The 20,894-nt window shown below is 50.6% G+C and overlaps 1 protein-coding gene across 2 annotated transcripts in view; it reads right to left on the bottom strand.

Moving 5' to 3' along the window:
• Positions 1 to 543: 543 nt before the first annotated feature.
• The window catches only part of LRP1 (LDL receptor related protein 1), a 105,069-nt gene continuing 84,718 nt past the window's right edge, over positions 544 to 20,894 (bottom strand). For both annotated transcript variants that reach the window (XM_074269895.1, XM_074269893.1), the window contains 24 exons: positions 16,340 to 16,462; positions 16,030 to 16,155; positions 15,384 to 15,500; positions 14,651 to 14,757; positions 14,367 to 14,499; positions 12,806 to 12,925; positions 12,052 to 12,174; positions 11,702 to 11,845; positions 11,456 to 11,590; positions 11,211 to 11,330; positions 10,031 to 10,299; positions 9,015 to 9,193; positions 7,120 to 7,226; positions 6,684 to 6,800; positions 5,483 to 5,659; positions 5,003 to 5,143; positions 4,459 to 4,632; positions 4,096 to 4,257; positions 2,794 to 2,968; positions 2,583 to 2,684; positions 2,355 to 2,416; positions 2,050 to 2,140; positions 1,718 to 1,862; positions 544 to 1,500 (listed from right to left, as the gene is read on the bottom strand). In XM_074269895.1, coding sequence (XP_074125996.1) covers positions 1,360 to 1,500; positions 1,718 to 1,862; positions 2,050 to 2,140; positions 2,355 to 2,416; positions 2,583 to 2,684; positions 2,794 to 2,968; positions 4,096 to 4,257; positions 4,459 to 4,632; positions 5,003 to 5,143; positions 5,483 to 5,659; positions 6,684 to 6,800; positions 7,120 to 7,226; positions 9,015 to 9,193; positions 10,031 to 10,299; positions 11,211 to 11,330; positions 11,456 to 11,590; positions 11,702 to 11,845; positions 12,052 to 12,174; positions 12,806 to 12,925; positions 14,367 to 14,499; positions 14,651 to 14,757; positions 15,384 to 15,500; positions 16,030 to 16,155; positions 16,340 to 16,462 — 3,290 coding nt within the window. In that variant the 3' untranslated portion in view covers positions 544 to 1,359. The remainder of the gene's footprint in view (positions 1,501 to 1,717; positions 1,863 to 2,049; positions 2,141 to 2,354; positions 2,417 to 2,582; positions 2,685 to 2,793; positions 2,969 to 4,095; positions 4,258 to 4,458; positions 4,633 to 5,002; positions 5,144 to 5,482; positions 5,660 to 6,683; positions 6,801 to 7,119; positions 7,227 to 9,014; positions 9,194 to 10,030; positions 10,300 to 11,210; positions 11,331 to 11,455; positions 11,591 to 11,701; positions 11,846 to 12,051; positions 12,175 to 12,805; positions 12,926 to 14,366; positions 14,500 to 14,650; positions 14,758 to 15,383; positions 15,501 to 16,029; positions 16,156 to 16,339; positions 16,463 to 20,894) is intronic.

Below are 20,894 nucleotides of genomic sequence, written 5' to 3' on the forward strand. Positions count from 1 at the left end.
GAGAGGTAGTGAGGATCTGGATCAGGCCGCTGGCAGCGGGGATGGATGGGAGAGCTGTTGCACAGATGTAATCTGCACAGCTTGGCCACTGATTGGCTACAGGGGAATAGAAAGACAAGGAGTCGGAGGAGAATGAGGAGGCTTCCTGTGACTGGTACCATTAGCAGACCTGGAGAAGGCAGGGGAAGGATTTGAGAGGGAAGGTGAAGAATTTGGTTTAGGACAAACTGAGTTTGGCTGTTCTCAAGATCTTTGTGAAAATGCGCTTGGAAATGGGGGTTCGGAGCTTGGGGCTGGTGATGAGATGATTACAGGCAACCTTCTAGCTGGAGGGAGCAGTTGGGAAGCTTTGTAGACAGACGGGGAGAGAGGAAGGCAGAAGAGAAGACCCAGACTGGGGAGGGGTGGGCAGCAAAAGCTTTGTCTTTTGTGGGAAGTGGGTAGTGCTCCCTCTGGTGGTCAGAGCCAAAAAATACGTTCTCCATCAGTTTTCTCTCCCATCTCCCACCTCCTCCCCCAAGAAAGAGGCTAATTGCAACTACGAGTTTTTTACAATTTTATTTATAACAATATCTGTGTTATTTAGTTGTAAAGGAATTCAGCAAAAATTATTAAAACGTTCATGTCCCCAAAACAGGGGCTGCCCATTCCTTCCTAGGAGTGCCCCAGGATTTCCTCAGCCACCCTGAGGAGTGCGGAGGGGCTGTTTCCCAAAAAATTCCCAACTGTGGGAGCCACAGTGATGGGAGGAAGGGGGTGTCTGGGACAGGGGGATTCTGTCTGGGATGGGAGCCGGGGCAGGATGTGACCACCCCCGAATAAGACTAGGAATAAGATTAGCTTTGATTTTGGCTGGAAGTCCCCCATTAGCCCAAGACTGTAAGTGTTTCCTCCTCCCTCAGATTAGCCCTTGGGGAACTGCAGGCCAGGAGGAAAGGGTGGATTTCCTCAACAAAGTGTCTTGTACAGGGCAGGATGGGCTGGCAGCTTCCAACTCTCCCCCACCCTGGGACAGTCTGGTGGGGGGGCATGGAGGAGAGACATCTTCTCCCCTTCTGGCCCCATATCTGAGCTGCACAGACCCCCAGAGCTCTCCCTGCCCCTCACCCCGGAAGGCAGCATTGGGGGGGGGCAGAGGAAAGGGAGGGAGGACAACGGAAAGGAGATAACACTGCTCGCTCGCTCGCTCGCTCACTCACATATAAAAAGTAATTCCTTCATTTTTACATTTATACATCGGCCGGAGGCCGGGTTTGGGGAAGGTGGAGTACTCAGGTGAGGAGGGGAAAGTTTAAAAGGATTTTTCATGGTAGGGGAAAAGGTATCTCTGGAGTCCAGGCTGGGGTGGGGCAGGGGCCCCTATGCCAGGGGGTCTCCCAGCTCATCCTCAAGGCCCCGGCCTAGCAGTTCCCGCTTCTCGTCGGTGCTGGCCAGTGAGTGTCGGCTACCATGGCCACCCATGTAAAGGGTAGCATACACGGGGTTTGTGAAGTTGGTAGGCTGTGGAGAATAGAAAGGAATCACATGGAAGCCCTTTCTGCCGTGTCCTGACCACCCCGAGCCCCTCCCTACTTCCCACTGCTACCCTCCAAATCCAAGTTCCCTCTGCTCTGTCTCCCCATCTTCTGTTCATTAGCCCCTGTCACCCCCAGATCCTGACATCCTCCCCTACCTGGGCTTCTCTCCACTTCTCCCGTCCTCCCCCCATCCTGCCTACCTTATCAGGATCCAGAGCAAAGTCAGCATCCAGCAGTCCCCCAACGTCATCTGGCTCCCCACCTTCATACATCTTGTATGTGGGGTTCCCGATCTCTACATTCATGGCTCCATTGGTCATTCGCTGGTGTTGGAAACCCTTGGCCCTGGGGAGGGGAAGAAGAACAGCATGGCAACAGTGTCGGAAAAAGGAGATTCTGATGTGATGGAGTCGCTGGCAAGGGAATCCTCAGGAGGCGCTGGAGAGGAAGCCAAGGAAGGACTTTGGCTGGAAGACCCCAGGGGTCTGATCCCCATGGCTTCCTCCCCTAAAAGAGGGCCCTTCTAACTCACCCACGGATTCGATGCTTGTACCAAAAGACAGTTCCAGCCACCAGAAGCAGCAGTAGCAACAACAAGAGCGGGATGAGGATGGAGGCTATACCTGGAGGAGGGAGGAAACAGGTGGGTCTGGGAGGGCCAGCCACTCTTCCTAGAGCCCTCTCACATTGTCCCTGGCAGTCACTAAGGGCAAGCTGCGTGACCACATGTGGGGGACTCAGCAGTCGGGTCTCCCCCCGCCTCTGATTCTGCCCCATTCGGCAGTAGGCCCTGCCACCTCCCCTCACCCCACCCCCTACCATATCCCCCAAACTCACGTCCAGGCTGCGACTGGCTGACTGACTGCTCACACCGGGGACCAGTGTTTGGGGAAAGGCACCTAGAAAGGAAGGAGGGACAGGAGTGGTTGACTTAGTCCTCCTGGGGCCCAGAGTCCCAGGAGAAAAACTCTATCTAAGGATGTGAAAGGGTCAGGTGTGCCTCGGGAGACTGTGTGGAAAAGGAAGGGCGCTCAGGAGAGAGCCCTGTCAGGCTTCCTGACTCACTGGCATTCCGGCATCTGTTTGCTGTTCATGGTACAGGAGCCTCCATTGAAGCAGTGACCATCGCAGGTGAGGCAGCTGGGGGCTATTCGGCCATCAGAGCAGCTGTGGAAAGGAAGGAATTAGCTAGGAAGGGTAGGGGCTGCTCTGGGGAAGGGGGCGGCCAGGATGGGGCTGGGGAAGGCAATGGCTCAGAGCCCTCCCCTTCACTCACTTGCAGGTGACTTCCCCATTCTGCCTGAGGATAGAGCAGCTCCCATCCAAGCAGCGGCTGCACTTGTCCACCTGGCACTGTGGTCCCTCAAACTGACTCGTGCATCGGCACAGCTTGCTGCCGTCGGAGGCCATCTGGCACACCCCTTGGTTCTCACAGTAGTCAAAGCATTTCTCTGTCGGGGTCAGGGTCAGCAGGGAGTGGGAGAGGAAGGGAGAGATCAGCCCTCCGGCCAGTTCCCTCCTCCCAGGGGCCCAGCAATCTCCCCTCAGTCATTGAGCCTCCCGGTGCAAACCATTCCTTCCCCACCAGAAGCCTTTTCCTGTGCTCCCCCTTGTGACCTTGTCCTTCCTCCCCCATGACACTCTCATCTCCCCTCTGGCCAATTCCACTGGCTGCCTCCCATCTCTGCCTCCTGGTTTCCTTCAAGGCCCAGCTAACATCCCATCTTCTCCAGGAAGCCTTTCACAGTCCTCCTAAATCTCAGTGCCTTTCCCGTCTGACATTCTCATTTATCCTTTCTATATCTTGAACGTGCACAGTTGTTTGCATGTTGTCTTCCCCATTAGAAACACAAACTCCTTGAGTTTTTTCCTGTTTTTTTTTTTTTTTCCTTTCTTTCTGCCCACAGTGCTTAGCACAGTGCCTGGCACATAGGAAGTACCTAATAAATGCTAGCTGATTAGAACCCTTAATATGACCCTTTGGCTCTACCTTGTGTCCAGCTAGGTCATCACCCCAAGTTCACTGAGTCACACAACTCTAGGAGTTAGAAGGGATTTAGGTCCATCTAGCCCAGTCTCCTGCTTAGATGAATAAGTCTCTTTTATAATATTTCTAGATTCTCCTTGAAAACCTCCACTAACAGGGGACCTCATTTTCTCAGATACCCTGCTCTAATTATTCAAAAGGGCAGCTGGGAGGTACACTGGATGAAGTTCTGGGCCTGGAGTCAGGAAGGATTATTTTCCAGTTTAAATCCAGTTAAACATTTCCTAGCTGTATGACTCTGGACAAGTCACTTAACTGTTCTGGAGAAGGGATGCAAATTGCTTCAGTGTCTTTGCCAAAAGTACCCCATCTGGGGACATGAAGAGGCAATGATAAAAAGTACTGAAAGGTTCTTTCTTATCCAGAGCAGAAATCTGCCTCCTGGTCACTGGATGATACTGGAAACGAATCTGTGTCCCAGGCCAGGACCCTGGTTTCCAGTCCTTTCCTCCTCCTGGCAGCCCCGCTGTGCCCTCAGGACCACTCCTCATTGCCCCGCCTTGCATCTCCCCAGAAGCGGGTGGCACTTACTGAACTGGCAGCGGTCTCCCAGAAAGCCCGGCGGGCAGCGGCACTGAGGTTGGTTGCCCTGGTTGACGGAGCAGGTGCCATTGTGGGTGCAGTATCCCGCACACACCTGCTGGTTGCATGTGGGGCCTGTGAAGCCTGTCGGGCACCGACATGTGGGCATTCCTGAAAGGGGAGTAAGGGAACAGATGAGATGGAGCACCAAGAGAACGAAGGAGTGAGGGAACCGAGACAGAGAAAGTGGATAAGTGGAGCCTGAGAGAAAAAGGAGAAACAGAGAGAGGGAAGCCGAACAAAGAAGGAGAAAAGGAGAGGGAAGGGAAACTGAGGCAGAGAATGGCCCGAAGAAGCAAGAATGCCCCCTACCCGAGGGGGAGGCAGCGCAGGTCCCCCCGTTCTGACAATACTGCCAGCACTGGTCCAGTTCACACTTGTCGCCCGTGTAGCGAGGCTGGCAGCGGCACTTGGGCTGGCGTCTGGCATTAAGGAAGCAGCTGCCCCCATTGAGGCACTGGAGGCTGCAGGTACCTGGCCGGGGTGCTGTGGGAGGCAGTGATTAAAGGTGTCACAGAGCTTCCTCCAACAGGTGTGGGATACATATAAACACCTTCTCCCTTCCCCTCTTCTTAAAGGGATCCACAGGGAATCAAGGATACTGGGCAGGTTAGAGGATGAGGGGACTTAGGGGAGCACAAGTCAAAAGGTATTGTAGGGGATGTTGAAACTGGGGTGAAACCCAGAGCGTCAGAATGAGTGGCTGTGATCCTAGATCTGGCAAACAAGGGAGAGGGTCCCGGGGCTCAGGTTAGATATAGAAACCTTGGGTGCAGGGGATTGGGGGACAGGGTGTTTGGGGGCTGGTGGTCAGAGTGGAGGGTCAGGGGTGAGAGATCCCAAGACAAGCACGTACCATCTGGCGGAGGAGTAGGTGAGGGCAACAGGACACAGGTGCCGTTATCGAGCCTCTTTCCGTTGGGACAAGTACAGACAGGGCCACTGGGGCTCAGAAGGCAAAGCCATTCACATTTCTTTCGGTCACAGGGGTTGGTCACTGCAAGGAGGACAGGGTTAGGGTGGAAGTCAGACCTTCAATGCTGCTCCACATTTTGGCAAAAGACCCAGGACATCTAATCTTCCTCTAGGCACTCCAGACGCTCTTCCTTTTCTTCCAGACCTGCTTTGCAAGGACCCTCCCTTCCCCGGGGGGACTCAGAATTCTCCCTGCAGAGTCCTTTCACCACAAAACCCAATTGCCCCATCTCTCCATGATTGCCTTCTCTCCTATTCTACCCCAGGAGCTCCTTTCCTTTCCAGAAACCTTCGGACCATGGCCCACCCCTCTATCCCCGCACTTAGGAAGTGCCACATTTCTCTGCTTCCAAGCCCCTACCTTCGGGCTGTTTGTGTTGATGATACAGGACCACATCTGAAGCGTGGCTCAGGCCCCCGGTCAAGTTGATTAAAGGACTGTGTCCAAATTTGTGGATTTTGAAGACCCGGTTGTTGATGTAGGTGACGCCATAGATGTAATCTTCGAAGACGTCAATGCTGAAGGGGTGACTCAGTCCTGTGAAGGGAGCCGGAAAAGGAGGGTAAGAAAAGGAGGAAGCTATGTCTCCCCCAAGCCTAGCCCCCCGCCGTGCATGCACATCTGCCTGCTGGGCTTTGCCACCTGGCCAGGCCGCCTAGCACTCCCGCCTCCACTTCATTATGGATGTGGTTTGGACATATTGTATCATCACCTCCTCCTGACCTGCCTACTTTTGTCCTCGATGCCCCTCTTCTGCCAGTTACCCAGACTTCGTCTCCTGTTCCCCCCGCCACATTGTCACTCAGCCAGGCCTGTCAAGTCTACTTCAAAGCATCCTCCTGTCTCCTTTCCTCCTTCCTGCTCCCATCCCGACACTAGTTCATTACCTAATATCTAGGTTATGGCAGGAGCTTCTTAACTGTTTCCCCTTCAATCAGTCTTTTTCCCTCTCCAATCTAGCCCGCACAGCAATGCCAGATTAATCCCCTGTTCAAAGATCTTTGATGGCTGCACAGGAATGGACACAAACTCTTGAGTCTGGCCTTCGAGGCCCTCTACCACTGGGCCCTAACTTGCCTTGCCGGCCTTATCTCCCGCGGATCCCCTACACGTGTATGGTGCAACCAAAGCCCATGGTTCATGCATACTTGCGTGCCTGACCATCTCTTCTTACTTCTGCTTTCATCACTACCTCCCACTCTTTGCCTGTGGAAATCCTGCCCTCCTTTGGGGGCTTTCTCAGTCACCCCAGCTAGAACGGATGTCCCCTCTCCCGCCCCTTTGCATCACTCCGTTTAATGCACCCTGCCCTGAATGAGCTACTAGTGTACATGTGTCTCCCCCGCTGCACTCTAAGTTCCTTTCCCCCTCCCAAAAGGGCCTTGGACTGGGGTGGGGGACACCTTCTGGGAAGGGCAAATCTCCTTAAGAGCTCCTAGAAGAGTCAGTCTGGAGGAGACGGATGGGAGGAAAGGCAAGGCACTTGAGGAGATGAGAGAGACGGGAGGGCTCCAGTGCTCTTGGGTCCGGGGGTCCTCACAGTGCCCGGAAAGGCCCTCACCTCTTTTGCTGTCAGCAGCCAGCACAGGGTCTGTGCCGTTGAGCCGGATGCTGCCGATGATGGAGAGCTTCGCGTCGGCCCAGTACAGTCGCTCATTATGGTAATCTACCGCCAAGCCTGTGGGAGCACACCATGGAGAGCAAAATGATGCTGTTTGTCAAGGCAGGGATTCCCTCCATCTCTCCCAGGTACATAAGCACCCATTCGCAGAGATGCATATCCTCCTCCCTTCACACATAGCTCTCTTCTCCAAAGGGCCTTTCCAAAACTAAACCCAAAGACAGTTAACTGTTCAAACCAACGGGGCAAAGCGGAGGTCCCTCTAACTTTCAAGGCCTCAGAACCCCTGAACTCAAAGCTAGATAGAGGGCTTCCCACCTTCCACCACCGTGCCCCAGGGCAGAATTCTCTTCCAAGGACACTCCGCTTTGTGTACCTGTGGGCCACTGGATATTGTCTTGTACCAGGGTCTCCCTGAGGGTCCCATCCATGGCAGCTGTCTCGATCTTTGGGTGGTTGCCCCAGTCTGACCAGTACATGGTGCTAGGGGAGAAGATAAAAGTGCATGATGGGGTATGAGCATTGGCTGTTTGTATGCACTAGGAGCCTGGCAAAGGGGAACAAACAATGTAACCATTAATGCCCCTCTTCTTTGTTAGAAAGTTAATTTTATGTCATTTCTAAGACACAATTTAAAGACCTTGTATTGATCAAACTGCTTTGGGGAGGCCTTCTTGTTCAGGGATCCAACTAGCATCCTCTAAGGATGATGACGAACCTAAATGAAAATAAACTAGAAGAATCAGCTCTTCATCAGAGCCACTGATCTCTTCTGGGGCAACTAGGAAAAAACCCTTGATTTTGGAATCATAAAAATCTTCAACTGTGCAGTCAAGGAAGCTGATGAAAGGGCAGAAGAGAGTTCTTGAATGTCAAGTAGGGGCTACACAGAAGGCATATTGCGGACATCAGACAATTTTCATGATTGTTGACAGCTTGTAATTATTAAAAAAAAAAAGTTTCTCCACAGCCTTTGACTACTTATTTATAAAGGAATGGCTCTTCATCTTTTATATGTAAATTCCCTATATAATTTGGGCATCAGATTCTTATCAGAGCTATCTGATGCAAATATTTTTTTTAATCTCTTTATAGTTTTTCTTCTTGTCCAACAGCACTGATTTTGTTCGTGAAAACTTTAATTTTGCATAGGAGTTTGTTTTTACTTTTTATGAATTCCACCCCTTATATGGTTAAGAATCTTTCCCCCTTGCACCCCCAGCCATGATTGTGAAAGATACATTAAGCTTCTCTCTTAATTATTTTGTGATGTAATTTTTATATTTAAGTTGTCTATTTATTTGAACCTTGTTATGGTGATCTCAAATTAATTTCGACCAAATTTTTTCCAGTTTTCTCAGATGATCTTGTTGAACAAGGACCTTTTCTTCCCAGTAGTTTGTGTCCTTGGATATATCTGCGCTGCCCTGTTCAAAAGCTTCTGGATCTTGTGAAAATCTGATTTATAAAAGGCACCTTAACTAATGGCTAATGAATGGAGAAGGTCAAAGTATGACATCAGGGAAAAGAAGTAGAACTCCAGAATAAGCAGAGAAATCTTCCCTGAATCCAAGAAATTAGTCTGAACAAAATACTGGGCATCCTCAGAGTTAGAAGTGGAGGGGATTTTCTTGCTGAAATATCTAGATTCAGACCTGGACAAGATCTTAGAAGTCATTTACTCTCACTCCATTGTTTTACAAATGAGACAACTTTGGCCCAGAGAGATCAAGTAAGGTGTACATAAGTGGATGCTTTTGTGCAATGTCAGAGGTTTTCTGCAGCAAAGCTAAGATTTGAATCCTAATCCTTGAGCTCTAAATTTAGCCCTATTTTATACTAGACCATATTGTCTTTTGTGGCTGGATTTTAGATCAGGTTGGACTCTCTATCCTGACTCTTACTGTGGAGTAGGCAATTCCCCAATTCAGACCTTGGAGAATTTTCTTTGTGCTTTTATTGTCTTTTCATTTCTCCCTTAATTTCTCTAATAAAAATATATATTTTTTAAAAAACTCTGGCCTTATATGTGAACCAAGGGAGAGGCTTAGTAGGTAAATGGGAAGTCGGGGGTGTTTGAGGACTCCTGATGGTCCTGCTTGGAAGTAGCCATTAATTTTTCAATTCCAAAATTAGCCAGTAAATGAGTTTGGAGAAATTAAGTAGAAATCTGGGAGAAGAGAGGGAGAAAAAGAGATGCTAGGATTGCTGCTGAGGTCCTCTTCGTCATGTCTACCCGGATTCTCCACTCTGGCTCTTAATTCTCCTTACCCTCGAAGCGGGTCCACCACGATGGCATGAGGCTCATCGATCATGCCTGAGATGAGTGTCTTGCGGTTCTCGCCCTTCATCTGCGCCACTTCAATCACATCCCTCCCAGAGTCTGTCCAGTATATGTTCCCTGCCACCCAGTCGATGGCAATACCTCGTGGCATCTTCAGCCCTGAAATCTGGAAAGGGCATATGTGTGTCCGTGAGATGCTCAGTATCCATCATCTCTTATCCAGCCCTCATCAACTAGTACAGTGTAAGCTGCTGGAGGGCAGGGACTGTCTCATTTTTGTATTTGTTTTCCTAACAATCTGTACAGGGCCTGGAACATAGTAGACACCCAACAAATGCTTGTCATTGATTTATCATCTAGCTGAGTCTTCTGGGAAAATCCCGTGCCCTATCTTTCTTCCTAATCCATAACTCCTAAATATATTTATATGGGTTCACCTCTGACTTTCTATTCTCCTTTTCCAAATGACTGAAGATCACCAGCACCTCAAACTTAATACCTTCAAAACTGAACTCACTATTTTCCTCAGACCTGCACTTCCTTTCAATTTGCTAATTTCTGTTGCCAGTAGCACCTCTGGCTCGTGTCCTCCACTTCTGGCTCACCTCTTCCAAGAAGTCTAACTTCACATTGATATTCCCTTCCATTCCCGCTATTTCTATGTGTGGTTTAGTGATACTGAGGGACATAGTGACCATCAGGGCTTAATGTGGAAATAGATTGCTTTCTATTTCATATCAGGAATTTAGACCCTGGTTATTATGTACCTCAGGCCTTAGTTCCAAGGCACCTTCTCATTCCAATCACTGGCCCTTATCCACCCCAGGAGTTTGTCTTTTGATCCCCAACGATACTTCTCATTTCTCCCGCTCTTTTCAAACTGTCCTATAGTCCACATTTTAGGAAAAACTTCCATCCACTAACACTGAAATGAATGATACCGCCATCTCTCTTCACTCCTATCCTGCCAATCTCCACCCCGCTGCCATTCCCAGCCCCTCACATTGAGGTGGGTGACACCCCCTTCTGTCTGGCGCCGATGGCGGTTGGATGTGGTGGGTGGGGCTGTGGGCGGCAGGCTGCGGAAGGATATGGTGCCAGTGTGCCAGTTGGTCCAGTAGACTCGGCCAGCCTTGACATGAACATCCATGGCATCGATGCGGACGCTCTCGTCACCCTGGAAGGCCTGCTCATAGGCAGAGTTGGGATGTCCAGGAAACAGGCTTCGAATCTCATTGTCATCCGCAATGTACAGGACCTGGTATTCTGATCCTGAATGGAGAGAGTTTGGAGACTTCTGTGTGTATGTTGGGGGAGAGGAGGAAGGGAAATTATTGGCAATAAAAGGGATCTGGGGCTTTAACCCTGGTTAGGGGGGACATACAAGTCTGGCTTCAGTCATAAGATCCGAGCTCTGAAGCTGAAGGATGGACTCAGAGGCCATCTAACTGAAACCCTCTTTAGAACATAGGTCTTGCTTAAGGTCACAGAGACATTAAATTGTAGGTCCAGGATTTGAATCCGGGTCTTTTGACTCCAAATCCAGAATACTTTCTGTTGTATTAGTTTCCATTTCTCATAATCTCCATAATCTGCCCATCTTCCCCTGCCCCTCTCCTCACTGAGAACTAGCAACTTTTTCTAGCTCAAACCCTCTTCTTCAATCATCTTAGCCTCCTTGTTGGCCTGCAGATGCCACATACATTCTTGCCAAGATCCCTTTCCTTAGGATGTTCTGTACCTGAAGACCTTCCTCCTTGCATTGACATCCTGTAGTATTTCAGGACTTGTCTAGAGAGTCTCCTCTTCCAGGAAGCCTTTCTCATTGACTCCTGCCCACAGTGACCCTCATGCTGACTTGTGGGACCCTAAGTCATCCCGTGAATTCTATGCAATTCTGCACTTGTCCTATGTTGTCTGCCATTTGTCTCCTTTCTATGCTTATGGGTCTTTCCTCCCTTTAAATGTCTCAAACATGAGGGACTCTATATACCACAGCCTTATTTTTGGTACTCACAGCCCAGAGCCTAAGGCTGAGCACACAACAATCCCAAAGTATTCAGTGAATCCTACTAGACCTGGTACTCTGGGCCTGGGCCAGGGAAGGACTGCAGTGTCCCTAGCCTCTGCACTAGGCATCCCAGGGTCCTTCCCAAGACATGGGTCCCCCAGAGCTCCCATACCTTCTGCCTTGCATGTGTTATGCACCTTCATGAAGTTCCGAGCACAGCTGCAAAGGTGGCTGCCCTTGGTGTTGTTGCAGAGCTGGGAGCAGGTACCGAAGTTCAGACACTCATTGATGTCTGCAGAAGAGGGGGGGATCAACAGGGCATGGGGGATTCCCCAGAGCCCTGACTCCTGCCCAAGGGCAGGCAAACACCCCCTTACTGACAGCCGGGCTCCCTCACAACTCCCCCACGCGGCCTACCTTGGCAGCCACGCTGGCCAGGCACAGTGTGGAATCCCGGGCGGCAGGCACAGTACACAGCTTTGGGGCTCTGGATGCACCGAGCCTCATCCCCACACACGCTTCCATTCCCAGCACAGCTGCTCAGCTTTGGATCTGGGTGAGGAAAAGTCATTGGGGTCTGCCTTCCTGGGACTTTGGGCACCTAGCTGCCCCCTCTAGCCTCCTCCAACAGGGAAGATCCCTGCCCAGGCCCCCTCTCAGTACCTGGGCTGCAGCCTTCCTCATCAGAGCCGTCTTCACAGTCATCAAACATGTTGCAGCGGAGTGTGGCAGAGAGACAGCGCCCATTCCGACAGAGAAACTGGGCTTTCTTGTCTTTGCAGTGTGGAGACTGGGCCGTGGGGGGCTCTGGGGGGATTGGGGAGGGAAGGGCTCAGGAGCCAAACCACAGCAGGGCTGGCCCTCAGCCTGCTACACGACCCCCCCCCATACATCTGTTCTCCTAGTGCAGCCTTTCCTTCCCTACTCTTCATTCCCCTCTCCCCCTCACCCTTTCATCCCACACTGTCCTGGACTTAACCCAGCCAAGAAGGGTTTCCCAGAAGCCCTCTCACCACAGTCCTCCTCATCAGTTCCATCTCCACAGTTGTCTGTGCCATCACACTGGCGCCCGATCCATAGACACACCCGGTCGTTCTTGCATCGGAATGGCCTGTTGGGGGGGCACTGGAAGCGGGCTGGAGGGAGAAATGGAACAGGAAGGCCCTGGGTGTGGGTGGGAGTCAGGGACAAGGTGGGAAGCCCAGGAGGTCACAGATGAATTGGGCGGCCCTGGGAGCTGGGGATGGGCTGGAGGCCCTGGGGAGCCAGGAATGAGCTGAGGAACTGGGGACAGGCTGCGGGGCCCGGGGAGTGGGATGGGCTGGGGAGCCTGGGGAGCTGGAGACAGGCAATGGCACCTGGGGAGCCAGGGATAGGCTGAGAACCAGGGACAGACTGGGGGGCCCAGGGAGTGGGGATGGGCTGGGGAGCCTGGGGAGCTGGAGACAGGCAATGGCGCCTGGGGAGCCAGGGACAGGCTGAGAACCAGGGACAGGCTGGGGAGCCCGGGGAGCTGAGGACGGGCTGGGGGGCCCGGGGAGCTGGGGTGGCTGGGGGGCTGCCTGGGGAGCCGGGGATGATCTGGAGAACAAGGAATGGGCTGGCGGGCCTGGGGAGCAGGAAAGAGCTACAAGGCCCAGTTCTGCTACTGAAAGGGGTGGAGGGATGCCACACACTTTGCCCACCACACCCCCACTGGGATGGCATATCCCATTCCTCTCGTCCCCTCTCCTCCAGTCTCTGTGGCTTTCCCAAGCTCAGTCTCACCACACTCCTCCGGGTTCTCGTCCGAGTTATCTCCACAGTCATCCTCCCCATCACACTTCCAGGCCAGGGGTTTGCACAGAGTGTTGTTACACTGAAACTCATCCAGGGGGCAGGTTCGTACTTTGGGGAAAAGTTACAGGACAGAGGATTAGATATGGCTGTTGCTCTAGATGTCTTTTTTTTTTTTTTTTTAAAGAGACAAGCAAGACCTAAGAGTTTAATCATAAGATCATAACACTTTCAATAGAGCTGGAAGGTCCATCTAGGACAACCCAAGAACCCAAGCCCAGACTTCTGCAGATAAGGAAGAAGAGGAGCCTAGGGTGTGTAGCTGACTGGACTGGAAATCCATTCTAAAAGCAAAGGCAGGTTGTTGAACAGCTCGCACAGGCCAGGGCAGAAGGCAGAGACTAGGGATGCTCCATGTACAGTCCAGAGAGATGCAGGATGGGATTTCCTAGAATCCCTATTCCTGGAACAGAGCACTGCACAAGTGGAGGATTTTGATACTGGTCCAGCTCCTGGAAGGGCTGTCTTGTGGAAGGACCACAAGCAATGATTGGATGCTTCCAGGAGGCATTAAGTCAGAAAGCATTTCCTCACAATCAGAGTTATCCAATGCACTGCTTCCAGAGGTGGTGGTCGCCCTCTCCTTGGAGCTGTTCCAGCTAAGGCCGGTGACCACTGCCAGGTGTGTTGTAAAGGATATTGTTTACAGGACAGGTATGAATTGGACTGATTCTGCCAGAACACCCCTCCTACCTCTAAGTTCTGTGATCTCTCAAGCCTGAGTTAAGAACCTGGGGCCCGTTAAAAACAAATCAGATCACCGCTCAGACAGCGTCTAACCCAATGCCTTCATTTTACAGAAGTGGGAACTGGAGCCCAGAGATGATAAATGAGGTGCCTATGATCCCCAGCTAGGAAGCATCCCAGGCAGGATCTGGACCCGGGTCCTATGGCCCAGAGACGATACTCTTCCCCTTGAATCATATGAGAATCTGGGGCCTGCCCAGGAGGGACATTCTGGTTCATTCTGGAGGCCAGGCATGGGCTGTGAGGAAGGCGCTCAGACTGAGACTAGAGGCTGGGACGAGGATGAGCTTGGACCACAGCACGGAGGGAAACGAGCAGTTTCCCGGCAAAGCCGATGCGGCTTGTACAAGTCTGTTCGTGCTGTGCGGAAAGCGGAGTGGGCTGATAGGAATGAGCCAGCTAATTAAGCCTGTCAATAACCTGCGCCTTCGCCCCCGGAAGGAAGCATAGCTGTGTACCCTGTTGACTTGACTTGCATTTGTGGAGGAGGAAAAGGACTGGGGGTGGGTGAAGTCTGAAGCCCAAAGCTTAGCCTCCAAAGGAGAAAGGCCTCGGTCTGTCCGCCTCCGGTGGGAGGCACAGGGAGGGCTGCGGGGCTGGGGGCGGGGGAGATGGAGGCAGCTCGCCCCTTGTCAGGCTGCATGGGGGGGGGAAAGAGGAGCTGCGCTGGGGGGGGCCGGGGTTGGGAACAGCCACGGGGCTCTCTGGGGAGCCAGGACGGGCCCAGGCCTGCCCCGCTGCTCACCCCCCGTGCTGCAGGCCTCCTCGTCACTCCCGTCCATGCAGTCGGCGTCCGCGTCACATCGCCAGCGGAGGGGGATGCAGTGGCCGCTCTTGCACTGGAACTGATCCATGTCGCAGCGAGGGGTGCAGTCTTTCTGTGGGGCGGGGGTGGTGAGAACGGGCATTAGCGGCCTGGCCGGCAGGGCCCCGGGCAGAGCAGGGCTGTAGCTCTCGTGCCCTCTGCCCCGGGCCCCCTCCTCTAGTCCCCAGGCGCCGTGTCGGGCTGTTCGTCCAGCCGCTCCCCACCTCGTCGGAGCCGTCAGCACAGTCGTGATCCCCATCGCACTTCCACCGTCCTGCGATGCAGCGGCCATTGGCGCAGGAGAACTCGCTCTCGGAGCAGGGCCGGGGGGCTGAGGGAGGACAGACACCGAGGGGATGAGCCCGAGAACTCATGGGACGGGGAGACCTGGAACTCTTCTATGTGCCTCGGCCCCAAAGCCAGGCTGCCCCGGGGCTCAGGATCCAGCCGGGCCATGGCTCTTCTCCAGAGAGCAGAGGGGAGGCCCTCCCCCAACTCCCAGGGAGAGCTACCTGGAGGCGCTGCTGCCCACCCCTTCCCTCGAGGGATATATGGTGGGATGGGGAGGGAGTCACAAAAACAAGCTCTGGGGGCTACAGGGCGGGCAGAGAGACAGCACAGGGGAGGGGAGAAGTAAGGAAGGCTCTTGGGGATGGGCAGGAAGGTATCTGGGAGCGTGGGGGGTATTAGAGACACCTACCTCTGCAACCCCAAGAGGACAGTGTGAAAATGGAGAGAAACATGAGATGAGGTGAAATGGCACAAACTGAAATACACAACATGGAGCTGGAGGGGGGTGAGGGGGCTTGGGGCCTCTGACCCCGCGGGGATGACTACCCTGACACAAGCTAGGTGGGCAATGCAGGGGCTCTGCCAAGGGGGACCGCCTGTGACGTTGGCGATGGGCAGGCGGGCGGGCTCTGGAATGGTGGGCCTGGGGGGAGAAGGGGCACATACTGCAATTCTCCTCATCCGAGTTGTCGCCACAGTCGTTATCGTAGTCACATTGCCAGCGGCCCGGGACACAGCGGTTGTTCTTACAGCGGAACTGGTAAGGCTCACAGGTCCTCTCATCTGCCGGGTGGGAACACAGGGGTCAGAGGTGGGAAGTAGGAGGACAAGGTCTCAGATGTGGAGAGTTCAGGTGGTTAGTCACCAGGTAACAGGAGGGTCACAATTCAGATCCCATGGAGAAGTCCTCCATGGAGGAGAACCTTGGGGGAGAGGGGTACAAATTCAGAGCCACACTGACCCACAGTGACCAGTAACATATTATCGAGAAGATGTCATACTGAATTAGAGGTCTCTGCATGAAGGGGATGACGTTGCTGGAAGAGCGGCATTGAGGAAGAAAGGGGTGCCAGAGACCCCCGGGTGTAAGTCTGGCTCAGGCAGGGAGTAGCTTCATGATCCAAACAGAGCTGGTCTGCAGCGTTCCCAAACTAACTCTGACTTAAGTGGCAGCCCCTCGCCATCCCCCCTTCCCTCACTTCTCCTCCTCCCAGGGTCAGGTGGTGAGATGTTGATGGCTCGCCTTTCCCTTCCCCCCCCCCCCAATTAAGTCCTCAGATTTAAAGATCAATCCCTGTAAGCCCCAGCTTACCACACTCTTCTTTGGGTTCATCAGAGCCGTCCCCACAGTCATCTTCTCCATCACATTTCCATCGAGCAGGGATGCAGCGTCCAGAGTCCTTACAGCGGAATTCATCCACCCCACAGGTCATCTGGGCTGCAGGGGGAAAAGCAAGAGTCTGAGAGTGCTCAGCCAGGAGTCCCAGTCAGAGATGGGTGCCAGGAGCCTGGGAAGAAGCTGGCCAGTTGGGGGAGGGGGGAGAACTGGGGAAGTGGCTCCTGGAGGTGGCCAGAACTCACTTAAGAATTGGAACACTCAAGGGCGTGGGGGGGTCACTCACTGCAGTTTGCAGGTTCATCACTGCCATCCACACAGTCATTGTCACGATCACAAACCCAGACTCGGGGGATGCAGCGCTTAGTGATGGCACACTGGAACTGGTTGGGGGCACAAGTCACTTCGGCTGGGGTGAGGGAAAGACAGGGAAGTAAGATAGGGAGTCTCATCCCCTAGTGCTTCTCAGCATCATGATAACTCTTCTCTTTTGCCTCAGTGCCCAATTTGATGGTCACTTAGTATCTTTAGCTTTGCCCCTCACACTCCCATTATATTACCTCCATTAGGGGGAAAAGGGATTTTAAAATGCCTATAAACTGTTACATCTTACATCTGAGATTTTGGAATTTTTTCCCCAGATATTTTTCCTCTCATTATAAAGCTACTTCACAGACTCATAAATGTAAAGTGTCTGACACTGTCACTCCTGATTAATTACATTAATCTGCCTGTTTTACTATTTTATTATATATATATATATATATATATATATCAATTATATATGACTATTGTTCCACTGTTTCTCTTCTGTATATGCTGAATGTTGAGTGATTAGTTGATGGCTATTGGTTTGCCAAACATAACTTTTATGAACCACTTGACAAAACGGGGGCTGACATGTTTAATAATGGTTGTAGAGATGATGGGTATAAAATCACCAGAGCTCTTCCAATTTGGGGAGGAGATCCTGAGTATAAGAATTAAGGACATTATGAGATTGCTAAAATGAAGTGAAAAAGAACCAAGAAAAATATAAAGTGATAATTAGCAGGATGACACTGAGTGTTCTGTGAATTACTAGCTCTGGTTGACCACTCAAAAATTCCTGATAGACATCAGAAATTAGTCCCTTGAAATAGATTTCTGAATCACTCCCTGAGGAAAAGAAGTTTATTTAAAAGTTGGAAGATTGTATGAAATGAGAATGAGTGTGGGTAAGGCAGAGAAAGCTACTGCAGGTCCTGGTAGTGTCAAGTAGAGCTTTCTGATACCTTAGGAAATCTATCTGTTTGTTTGGAATCTTCTCCAGTCAAGATCCCCATCCTAGTAAAGAAACAGTTGATGTTTGAACTGAATTTACCAAAGAATCACTAAAAATCCAGCAGGCATCTGAGCCAGAAAAAATGCATAATTAGTGGAAATTACCAGAGGACTGGCTTTTGAATTTGTGCAATTCTGGGGTGAAAAACCCTGTGATCCTATCCCGAGTGCTTGCAAACCCTTGGGTGGCACTGTGGGCCTAGCCCAGGCTTGGCAAGGCATTGGCCAGGTGATTCAGCATTATTCAGCATACAGAGGAATCACTTTCTTAATCTGTGATTTGAGTAGAAAAAGCATGGTTAGAATGGCCCAAATGGGAGGGTCTATGAGGATGATCTGAGACAAAGGCACAGCTAACAAATGCCACGTCAAAGAATAAACATTTGACTTGTGAGCAGTTAATAGAAAAAAAGAAAACCAGAATATTTGAGCAATAAGAGTGAATTGAGCAGCCTAATTCAGATGAAAGGGGAGGGGGAACTGCATGGTAATAAAAGGGTGGGGGGTGACTCGGTAGATCCAGTCACAGGATGTAACTATGGGATGATAAGGTGTTAATGAGGTGTCCATGCCCTTTATCTCTTGGTAAAGGAAGAATATCTCTCTCACTCTGAGTCAGAAGGGAGCAATGTCATCCAAAGACAAGCCACGCTCCTGGGTGACCCTTAAAAGACACAATCCAGACAGTCTGAGGCAGTTTTGGCAGAAGGCAGCAGTTGGGAAGAAGGGAGCTCTTCACCTCTTGGAGGGGGAGGAGGGGACTGTCTCGCCCCCCCTTGTGATTGGCCACAAGTCTAGCAGCAGCAGCGCTACTTGTCCAGCTAGAGGCGGTCCATCCAGTAGTAGGAGAGACAATATAAGGGAATTCAAGGCACAGCTGAGGGAGCAGAGACACGCACCCCAGACAGAGAGGCAGTCACTTGAGACCAGAAGTGACTTTAAGGAGGCTGACCTTTGACAACAGAAAAAGAGAGTTATGAGAGTTATCAACTCAGGAGAAAACGAACCCCCACCAACTGAGGGCTGAGCCACCGAGACAAGGGCACTGCAGAAAGCAAAGAGACCAAGGTCTCACACTGTCCTAGCCACACGTGTTCCCTATATGTGACCTTCGCTGCCATTGTGTTTTCAGTTTATGCTCACTACTCCCACCAATGAAGTGTGTATTTATGGCATGTGGCTGGGGGAGAGGGGGATGTTTTTAATTGCTGTTTTTACTGTGCCATTTTATTGATGCCCTTGTGTTGAGATAATTGTGTCTGGTGGCAGACTGGTAATGGGAAGCCCACTGGATGGGCTTATGAGTTGTACTTTTAAGTAGAGCACTCTCAGAATTTGAGGGTCGCAGTGTCCCTTTGGGCACCCAACCCTTCAATGAAAATACAAGTGGGGAAGCAGTCCAGAACAAAATCTTCATGGAAAAATTCAATTTCCAATAATAGCAAAATAGCTTGTCATATATGTATTAACATGCTGGAAAAACAAAAGCAGAGAGCCTATTTAAAGATGGGAATACAGATGAAATCACCCTTTTTGTCAAGACAAAAGAGAACAGAAGTCACAAAAGCAAGGTAGATGTAGGACAACCGTCAGCACCCACGGGGGGGGGGGGGGAATTATCGGTCTGTGGTCTGGAGGAACAGATCAGCGATGAACGTACCCAAAAGAGGACACTCAATATTGGTGTTTGAGAGGCTGAATTCAAGGAATCAAAACCCGGAAATGAAGGGGCAGGCCCAGAGAACAGAGGTCATCCTAGACACTAAAATCAGTAACAACATATCACACAGTTGCAACAAATAGACTTCTATCCAGAAATAACCAGGGTAACAGAACTACTTTCTGTTACATATGTTACACAGGCAAATACATGACCACAAACATTCCCGGCGTCCTTGAGGATCTCATCTGGTTCAGAGAAAGCTGGTGCCTCAGGAAGGAGTCCTTACAGCCCCACATTTGGGATCAAGAATCGAAGCAAGGTGAATAAGGAGGAGAATTGAGGAGAAAGTTTGGGTGAAAAGAGAATACTGGGGAGATCTGTAATTTGAAACAGAAACTGAACAGAGAGCCGATAACCAGAAAGAAAAATGAGCTATTTTGGCTAAAGAAGAAATGGGACAGGAAGGTGTAGGGCAGAAACGTACACTTGCACAAGAAAGTAAGATATCCATAATGTAAATATAAAGCAATAGCCAGAGCCCGAAACAAGCCGCCGCTTTTGACGGTTAAAGGAAAAAAAAAAAGGCTCCAACGGAAGGGGCAAATGTTCAAACGGCAGCTCAAAAGTGCTGAAGCCCAGCTTGCTTCCCAGTTAGCCCAGCAAGCTGCTGTGAGCAAAGCAGCCGATGAATAAAGAAATGAGGACCGAGGAGGACCCCAGTTGGGACAAAAGGGGGAGGGTGGCACTTGGAGGCAGTCCCTTTCTGGACCAAAAAACCCAAAGCCTCATTTGTAGAAACTGCTAGGGAGAAAAGAGAAAAGCCGTAAAGTTTAGAAATATTGCTTGTCAGACTTTGCCAATGCCAACAGATAAAGAAAGATCTGGAGCCGTGTAACCTATTCTAGATGGTTCAGGAGGAGGGGTTCCTTGTGTGGCCAGATGTAGCTCATTGGTGAATTACATATAAGGGTGCTCTGTAATTTCTGATGTGTCTATGAAGCATTAGGCAGGTATTATTATACTGTGTATTATTATACACATACTGTGATGATGTATTTGGTATTATGTTCTGCTTATATATGCATATATATTAGACTTGCATGTTAAATATTATTTTCCCTGTGATATTTTTACTGTATATAATATTAATTATTATTATTAATTATCCTGACATTTAAAGTTTTCCACAATCTGGACATAACTGACCTTTCCAGACTAATTTCATTCTACTCCACCCACTCCTTGTTGCAGCCAGACTAGACTATGAGCTGGTTTTTCATTCTTATTCTGCCTTCTCCCATCTCTGCAATCTCACGCAGGCAGATGCCTGGAATCCACTTCCTCGTCACCTGTTGAGATTCTTCTTTTCCTTGAAAGCCCAGCTCCGTGCTATTTCTTCCATGTGAGCACCCCTTATAACACCCTCTCCTCCCCATGAGAGGGACTTTTCCCTCCTCTTATTTATTTATTATTTATTACCTAGTGCCCTCTTTTACCCTGATCACATTTTATCTTGCACAATATTTCATTGTGTATGTTTCATTCCTGACTCTTTATTGTAGTGTCATCCCCTCGAGGGCAGTCATTGTGCCCTAATCCTCTTACATCTTCTGGGTCTTGCCACATAGTTGGTGCTTAATAATTGATTGCTCAATTGAATTGAATTGAATTATGTTATCCAACGAATAAACTGGCTTAAGATCTCTAAGATGAATATTGCATGTATTTCAACTTCTCCCAAAACATTCTCAAGCCATTTTTCCCAAGGGCTTCAAAATGTCTGGAAATTTTCTCTCTCTCTTTTTCTTCTCTCTCTCCCCTCCTCCCTTCCAGTTTCCTCTTTCATGCTCTCTCT

The sequence above is a fragment of the Sminthopsis crassicaudata genome, chromosome 5 (assembly GCF_048593235.1).
Source record: "Sminthopsis crassicaudata isolate SCR6 chromosome 5, ASM4859323v1, whole genome shotgun sequence".
Classification (NCBI taxonomy): Eukaryota; Metazoa; Chordata; class Mammalia; order Dasyuromorphia; family Dasyuridae; genus Sminthopsis; species Sminthopsis crassicaudata.